At 41.1% G+C, this 9,432-nt stretch overlaps 1 protein-coding gene across 1 annotated transcript; it reads right to left on the bottom strand.

Moving 5' to 3' along the window:
• Positions 1–528: 528 nt before the first annotated feature.
• On the bottom strand, positions 529–1,429 carry LOC125381460. The gene is made up of 2 exons (XM_048398012.1): positions 1,124–1,429; positions 529–759 (listed from the first exon to the last, which is right to left on the bottom strand). The coding sequence occupies exons 1-2, from the start codon at positions 1,427–1,429 to the stop codon at positions 529–531; spliced, it is 537 nt and encodes a 178-aa protein (XP_048253969.1).
• Between the last annotated feature and the right edge of the window lie 8,003 nt (positions 1,430–9,432).

The following is a 9,432-nucleotide window of genomic DNA, read 5'->3' as shown; positions in this document are numbered from 1 at the left end:
CAGGATGTAAATATGTGTTCGAGCCGTCGTTGAAGATGCATAGAGTATTGTTAGCAATAAAATCTTCAAGGATTTTCCCTTTATTATTTGTATTGGAACTTCCCCATAGAGGGTTATGCCCATTAAAATCACCCATGATGATACAGGGCTTAGGGGGTTGGTCAAATAAGTCCTGAAGGTCAGACTGCTGCAAATTTGAGGATGGAGAAATATATAGGGAACAAAGTGTGAAAGTTATTTGTAGAGTAAGACGGACAGCAACAGCCTGAAGGTTACAGTGGAGATGAACAGGACTGTGGATGATGCCCTGCCTCACCAAAATTGAAGCACCGCCAGTGGCTTTATCACGTGGAGGTGAAAAAGAATGATAAGAATTGTACTGACGCAATTCAAATTTATCAGTATGCTTAAGATAGGTCTCTTGTAAACTAAAAGCTGATGGTTTATAGTCTTGTGCTAATAATTGGACTTCATTAAAATTATCCCTAAGTCCTCTGCAATTCCACTGAATTATGTTAGGAGATTGAGTCATTGTGGTTCTATGGGGGATCTCTCACGAGCACGTGAGGAAGATGGACTCATACTATTGCTCTGGGACGATGGGGTGACGTCCATGTCCAGAGCATCAAAGGACTTGTGGAGCAAAACCTCTGAAGACGAGGATTTCATCGTACGTTGTTTTCTGTTTAATTTTTGTCTTTCTTTTCTTGTCAGAGTAACAACAGCAGATTCAATAGTAGCTGGTTCTACAGTCTCTGGCTGTTTAGTAACAATCTCTACATCAGCCTCAGCAGTCAAAGGTTCAGATGAGCTTATTGTTTGAGTAGAAGATGTATTTGAAGTTACTACAGAAGATATGTTAACAGGTTGATTGGATGTAATCCAAGTCAAATATGTCTGGGGAGAAATTGTAGTTTTTGTAGGAGGAGCAGCGGTAGATACAGCAGCAGAATATGTTCTGGTTAGTGGAGTTTGTGGAGACTGATTTTCAATAAGCTTCTTAGCCTCGTAAAACGAGATATTGTTCTCGTGTTTGAGCTTCAAGATTTTTTTTAGTTTTTTGCCATTCGGGACATAACTTTGATGAAGCCAGATGTGTTCCTTTGCAGTTTGCACATTTCACTTCAGCTGTGCAGTTGGTGTTGTCATGGCCGCCGCCACAGCGCTGACAGAACACAGAGTGATTACAGGATTTAGACCCATGTCCAAACTTTTGGCAAGTGAAACATCGGAGTGTATTGGGGACATACACCTCCACTCCGATGTTGAGATAACCAGCTTCAATTGACTTAGGAAGGGCCGAAAGGGCAAAGGTAAGCAGATGAGTGTTTGACGTGATGATGTCACCATCTCTCGATTTCATAGTAAAACGCTTAACTGCTGTTACACCTTCAGTTGTCAGTTCATCAGTAATCTCTTGCTCTGACATGTCGGACAGGCAACGAGCTCTGTCTCGAACAATGCCTCGGCAAGAATTTAAGGTTTTGTGAACGGACACAGCAACCTCAATACTTGGGAATGCGGTGAAAGACAAAAGATTCAGAGATTGCTGTCTCGACATGTCTACGTTTTGAACGGGTTGAACCGGGGTATTGGTGAGACATGGTGAAATATAGTAATTCAGCACCCCTGCTCCCCATCCACCATGGAGTGCTACAAGGGCGATGTTTTTTGCACCGGATCTCCAACATGCAAACACCAGGGATACAGGGATGATATACACCAGCAAATATGACTTGAATAGCTATATTTATCTACCAGATGTAGTGCCAGGCAGGTTCATTCCATGACAAGAAACTGGAGACATACAGAATACAGAGGTCAACATCACCATATTGGCCCATGAGCCACCGCCTTCTGGCGTAAGACTCTAGGCAATTTATTCAATCAAAAATTGAGAACTCATACAAGTTCTGCATGGCCAAGACCAAAATATACATGACAATACAACACAGGTGTGCATATACAATATTACGCACAGGGCCTGGCATGACCAGCCGATTGATAAAACCGGGCCCTCTTACCACCCGTCTAGGCGAAGTAAGTGTCGAAGTAGTGTGTTGGGCAAAGGAACACAGTTCCAGGAACCAGTGCCCTCAACAACCAGACTCCCGTCCTCCGACGACACAGGGACGCAACCCACGGCAAACGGGCTGCCCACTTTGGTCGCCTTTTACGACCAGCAATGGGGTGCTGTGGACAAACTCTACCCCGAAACCACACGGGGGAAGAGCTATTAGCGCTACCCAGCAGTCACCACGAGGAGGTTGCTCTTCACGAGTGCAACAGTCGTTTTGAGAAAATGTATCCCCATTTCTCTATGCACTAAGTAACATAAGTTGTAGCAAGGGCCGTAACTCTGTATAAAAATAATTCACAGGCCCAAGTTTCGAACTCAGTTTCGACAAGAATCTCGTGGATAGGCATACCAATTTTCACTGAAGTAAGTTTAGTAGTTTCTGAGAAAATTGTTTCTCATTTCATGCAGTATTCACTTAGTTGAAAAGCACGGAGCAATAGACAAAACTGTGCAAAAAATGAATTTGCGACATCAATTTTCGAAATCTTTTGAGATCATGACCAGCAGCATCTGTATCTAAATTTAATTGCCCTGACTGAGAACAAATCTCCTTTTGCCCCGTCATATTTCACGACACACAAGACATATCCTATTTATCATATAATTTTTGTATAGTTCTCTCCCTGAAAATTTAATCATTTCATTACAAATGTAAAACCATGAAACGTAAATTATCCCTACGTAACGCACAGGGACAATTCATCACCCCTTGTATTTGTGACTAAAAATGTAGTTTCATGTTTGCAAAATCTTTAGAAATTATTTAGGTTCACGAAAATTCGTTTTCATACATTTCGGTATGATTATATACAAAATCAACCAAATATTCTTGAAATCTAGGAGACCGCTGTTGGAAGCGAGAGAATACATGCTGGTCAAGTAACCAAAATCACTTTTCTCAACTTCACACTGAAGTCTATAATAAAAATTGTCTCAATGCATGAGAAAAAAGTCTAGATTTTGCCCAAACAGATTCCATTTGGCCTACAGGGCAAATTATTCGTGAAAATGATATAAAGGGGCCACTGAAAATTAGTAACAACATCGGTTGTTAGCAGAAAGGATAATCTTTCGATGCGACAGCGTCCTGTAAACAAACAAAACAATAAAATAATCGATGAACCAGAAAATCAAGTGACAAGATAGCGTATTTACTGTTTTTGTTGAAGCTAATAAAAACGATATAATTATTCTGCAAAGAGTCTGCTTCTTACAGTAATTATTTCTTACCGCAGTGTAGATCGTTCAGCACTTAGATACACTTTACATCGTAATAATGTGTATCGAACCGAGGTGACTCAAGGAAAAGGAAAATGTGAATACCATACACGTTGGTTATATATGAAAAATTGCTCAAGAGATTATAAGTTTCGTTGTGTTATTTGTACTTCCTGCATTCTGATTAGCTGAATTGGTAACGTATTACTGCATTCAGAGGACATTTAGCGAAATAATTAATGCATATTCATTGTCAAAACTACCTTTGAGACGGAAAGCCGAGAAGGAATGAAACAGCCAACGTGCAGGCTCGCTCGTCTGCTGTTGTTTTTCCCCCCGCTCGCCTATGTTCCACAATTTTCATGTCTTCGGGTTTCATGTCTAACCCACATTTTTCCAACTATGTCTTCACATTTTAAGGGAATTAATGTTTGAATCTGACAGTAGCTGACAATGTCATTGGAAACAGCCGTCTTTTGTTCTGGTTCGTTGCAGTCTGACTGTTGCAGTTATTCGCACTTCTGGTCTTGATTGCCAGGTCCAATGAACTTTGTTTTGATCCTACTCTCCGTTGAACCGACGCTCATGAATATGACAAGTGACGTCATAGATCCATAACTAGAGATGCACCATTTACCTCGTGCAGGATTAGCGTGTACAGTTTCGACATCACGTGCAGCATATCGTAATAAGAATAAAGACACTGTGGTAGCTGTGGAATCATTGTTAGTTCTGTCATTAAGTGGTACACATCAGAAACATTTTATTTTTAACGTATATACTTCTCTTATGAGTTTCTGTGGTTCTCGTTTCTTTTGGCGGTGAGTATTTTTACCACAACCTTCAACAAGGACACAGGCACGTATTCTCTCTTGTTCTGAATAGTACACTTGTACACCACGTTCGCAGATAAAAGCCAAAAATGTCACAGTGATCAACTGAATTTTCATGCAATTACATTTTGTAAACTATAAAATAACACCTCGTTAGGCAACCGCAATAGCCAAGGCAGAAGAAAATGGCTTCCCAGAAGAAGCTGGATGAAATATTTAACTATTCTAGGAAGGGTAATATATCGATAGATAAGTAATAAGTATGGCGTAAATAACCAGGCCTTACGTTTGACAGCTTTTATTGCTACCGTTGAATCAATGTAAGAAGTACAATCATTTAATCCCTATTTGTAAATTAAGTCTAATTCCGCCTCCCGTGCTAGTTCACGGTTACCAAGAAAAAAACCTATATTCATGTTGTATAAGGTGAGGTGAAATCGGGTTTAACGTCGCGTCCAAGATTATTGCACTTATATAGCCACTTGCATGTACGTGTGTGTGTTTGTGTCGCTCTTTGTACTAGTCTGGACTGATGCCGATTTATAGTGCTAGCACACTGAGATACCATGCCGCAGTTTAACATGAATATTCCACTCAGACACAGTATACTGACTCCGAGCCGACCAGTCCTTGTTTTAGCCCATTAATGCCGAGCACCAGACAGGGTAACAACAAGTACCATCCTTTAACGTCTTTTGGTATGACGCGGCCGGGGATCGAACCCCGAACCTTCCGCTCTACGAGCGGCCGCTCTACCCCCAGATTTGGGCAAACCTTTCGTGCTGTCTACTGGCCTAGGTACAACCACAGGCCAGCCTTGGTGTATTCTGAAATACATGTATGTACCTGCATCTACACGACTCGAAGAGTGCTAAAAACACTGTCCAAATAAGAGCAATAGAACACTTGTGATAATGCCATCTCGTGAATAGGAATCCAGTCTGATTCTTAAGAAAAGGTTGAATAGCTTAATAACATGGCCAAAACAAGGTTAAATATAAAATATTTAAAATAAAATGTGAGTTAAATTCATCATCTTTCTGCACACACTGTATTCCATTAGCTTAAATGCATGCCCAGAGGAAATCTATGCTTGTTGGTTCATTTCAATTATGTTTGTCAGCTTGTCAGCTCTGAACCCGTGCTCGTAGTATTCACAAGTGGTAACCATTCAAGACCCCCCACATTAAGCTGACACGCAGTCGTATATCTGGGATATTGTTAAAAGCTGTGTTAAACCAAACTCGCTTTCCAACCTACTCAAATTCATTTGGTGAAGAGTCATTTCAAGGTAACTATTTTAGATATTTTGAATTTGTGTTTCGGCCTTAATATAATCGGATTCGGACTTCTTCAAAATATTCAGGTACCATCTTCGGAGGGAACAAGGCAGACAAGCAGACCATGATTTACAGCCAGGTCTAATATCTGAGGGATTACAACGTTTTAGGACAGTAGACCTTCCGCATTCAGTTTGGGAAACAAGTTCCACTCGACAGTTTGTAGCGTGATGCAGGGGAGGTTTAGTTTATGTGTAACGTCTGTATTCGTCAATGCCAACGGGCAATGAGCAACCTTCAAACCCTGCTCTTGGTTATGCAGACCCGTAGGTTCAATTGTCTGCTCGTGATTATTCTTACGGTTTTAGCAGTAGGTGGTTTCAGCATAGGGGTAATCAATAACAGCCTGCTTAACTTTAAGCTTTCAGCCAATGGCAAGCTGTGATACAACTGAAAAGGATTATTCTCAAACAAGACGTGTGCGTACATTCTTATTAGTGTAGGTACAGTGTTTCCGTTTCATACCAGAAGCATTTTGACACGTTTTCTGCCAGAGTCAGTGTAGCACAAACACCATGCAAACTCTACTGACAAGTGCAATCTTATGTTCGATATTGATGGTTAAACCTGGCCCCAGCGAGTCTGCGCTCTATGCAGGCATACAGGAAAGAAAATATATAAAACTTGTTTTTGTGGATGACATAGGTGGTCAAGTAAGGGTACTGAGTGAAAAGAGAGTGGATTCGCTTATATTGTGTTCCGGAATGTGTAGCCTGAATCAAAGATGCAAAGCGTTTCATTTTCAACGTTCTGACATTATGTGCACAACATACCGTATGCGTGTGTTCAATGACATTGAGTTTGAGAGTCCTCGTCGTCCAAGTGCTGAACTTCATGCTGAGATTGGTAAGTATATCTAACATTTGATATGCCTTTAAGATAGCATAATATTATCTCCAAAATACAAACAAATACCAAAAGAGCATTTCATGAGAAAGCTATGTTAATAATAATGCCCCTGCAGCAATATTGCCACGTTTATATTTGGCAATGAATTCTGCCGGATTTACAGTTAAATTTGATAAAAAGTTATGATCGATTTGGAGAAATGTGCTTGCGATTTATATGACCTTTGACAGTGAGCGTAACAAGTGGAGGAGGGGTTGAGGCAATTGTTGTAGCCTCTTGGTAATTATATCGTAAATATGTCACAAAAGAGCCAATTCAATTTTTAGGCCTGCAAACTTATTTGGCTTGAGTGATTATCTAAGCAGATCTAAACAACATAGAGTCGTATGGCCAGAAGGTGTTGGTTAATTGGCCAATGTGGTGGATTCCGTTGTTCTGCTTGAGTATAACATTCTCATATCTATGGAATACTGTAAGGGACATTCTCGCGATCTTGCATTCTCGCGATCCCGACCTTTGGAAACGAGCAAAATATGCCCAAAACACGAGAATGCAAGAATTTGGCCAAAATCTCGCGTTCTCGCGATCTCGCATTGTCGTGTTTTTGGTACATAGCACTTTTTGTCAAAAGTCGACAACGCGAGAATGCGACATTTGGACATGATGCAAAAATCTTGCAATATCGCAATCTCGCAATCTCGACTTTTCATTTTCTCGCGATCTCCCGTTCTCGTGTTCTCGCGTTTTAGACGCTGTCCGTGCGCATGCGGAATATCATAAGGTCAAGCGCACGTGCACGTTAGTAGTCCTTTGGTCATGCTTCTTTCATGCTCTTCATTCTCCAAGTAGCATTTAGCAAAATTATGACTTGAGCTTGAAAATGCTATGTAATTTACATACACAAAGTCTGAGTCATCTCCCGTTGTTACAGTTTCCTATGTACTTTATAATAAAACCCTCAACGTGCTCAATATAATTTAACAAAAGAAATTGTGTACATTAATGTCCAATGATTGTGAAAACATTAATGTGTCCGAAAGTGAGTGAGTGAGTGATATTGCTTAAAGCTGCATCAGCAGTGTTGCAGCTATTCGCGGCTACACAGTCAGTTACAGAAATAATCATAGGCCAGTGAGTCCATGAGGTAATTTATACACAGCTAGAATATTCATTAAAATAAAATACTCACAGACCAATTTGTAGCATTCAGATAAAATGATATTGTCTGATGTTGTTGTTTTTTTTGTTTTTTTTATACGATATCATATTCGCTTCTTTAATTAATAGATTTTCATCCGCTCCCGCCTGACAACAAAACATCCTGCCTTACATTATTCTAATGCCCTTAAATTCCTAGAAATAGAAGTATCGCTGATATGAGTGTTCCTACTTTCTTTACCTTATAAAATACTCTGTACACGTAGCCCTACTGAACACACATGATGCATGTGAATCGCACCCGTCGACAGCAATTGTACACATATGCCTAAAGTAGGTCGATAAGAACAAAATAAAACGTTAAAAATAAAATGCCTCCTGTCTCCCATGTTTTTAAAAAATCAATCAAACTGTAACTATTAATTTATTGCGGACTTAATATAACATCCAAATGACAGGCATGCTATTACTGGAAAAGTACCCCCAATATCCAGCCTCAGCCTGAGTCAAATTAAAAACAATTTTAAAAGTAATCCCATATATGATATACAACGGACAGATGTATCAGAGAAGGTAATCTTTAATTACTTTTGTCAAAAGAAGTATTTTAATTAACGGTGGTAACCATAATTTGTTCCAAGCACCTACGGTATTCGGTAATAACATCAACAGTTTAAATCATAAGTCCCAAGCACGAGAATCTGATGGCACAAACGTTCAGTAGCGTGTATGGCCACCATGTGCGTTGACAACTGCCACACAACGCCTTCGCATGGACCTTGTGATGCTTGTGAACTCATGATTGGGAAGACGACTCCATTGTTGCAGCAAAATGGTGCCAAGATCTTGCGAATTCTGTGGTTGGTTCCGGAGAGTGCGCAGACTTCTGCCAAGAGCATCCCAGACGTGTTCGATGGGATTGAGGTCGGGAAACCTTGACGACCAGTCCATGACGTTGACTCCCGCATTCTGAAGGAAATTCATTGTCAAAATTGCGTGGGCTCTTGCATTGTCGTGTTGGAAAATCAAACCGGATCCATGTGCTGCCATTAAAGGCAGAAGTTCTGGTGCCAGTACCTGGTCGCGGTAAGCAGCAGCGTTGAGGTTGCCACGGATGTCAAGAAGCCTGGAACGTGCATTGCCACAGAAAGCACTCCACACCATGACACTTCCGCCTCCAAATCTGTCAACTTCCTGTACACAACACTGGGCGTAACGTTCATGACGGCGCCTCCACACCATCGCCCTACCATCAGCAAATCGAAGATTTAATCGGGATTCATCACTGAGTCCATCGTAAGTGTCGCTGTGCCCACAATTGACGTTGATGTCTGTGTAATTGAGTCAGAATCGGCCCGCAGTATGGCCGTCGTGCTTGAAGGTGAGCAGTTCTCAGACGGTTTCGAACAGTTTGCGCACTCAATCTACCCCTAAAGAGTTCATTTCTGGTTGATGTGGCCGTCAAAAATCGGTTACGGAGGCGACGTAAGACAATCTGACGATCCTCTGCATGTGACGTCACACGTGGTCGACCTGGCCGAGGGCGATCAGCGGTGGTACCCGTTTGCTGTAGACGCGTCTGTAAATCATAAACAGTCCGTCGACTACAACCCATCGTCCTTGCGACTTCAGCTACGTACGTTCCCGTCTGCAACATGCCGATGGCACGTTCACGTTGCACATTTGAAGGCGTGGCATGACAAATGGCCGTAAAGACTTTTGTTTTTCTTTTGTTTTTCTTTTTTTGTTAATGACTTCTAACAAGTATGGCTGAAAACACGTGCGGTATTATGGCCACGTGACCAGTTGCACGTGAAAAAAAAACACTTTTGCCACTGCACAAAAACGGGTGTTATCTGAAGACAATACGTGGCCATTACTGTTTAAATACACAATAAGGGCCCGCAATGCTAACTGGTCAAAATATTAAAATTTTAGGATTGTGAAGTTTTTA

This window comes from Haliotis rufescens, unplaced genomic scaffold (assembly GCF_023055435.1).
Source record: "Haliotis rufescens isolate VD_foot unplaced genomic scaffold, xgHalRufe1.0.p SCAF_18, whole genome shotgun sequence".
Lineage (NCBI taxonomy): Eukaryota > Metazoa > Mollusca > Gastropoda > Lepetellida > Haliotidae > Haliotis > Haliotis rufescens.
This window is presented reverse-complemented; position numbering and strand designations above follow the sequence as displayed.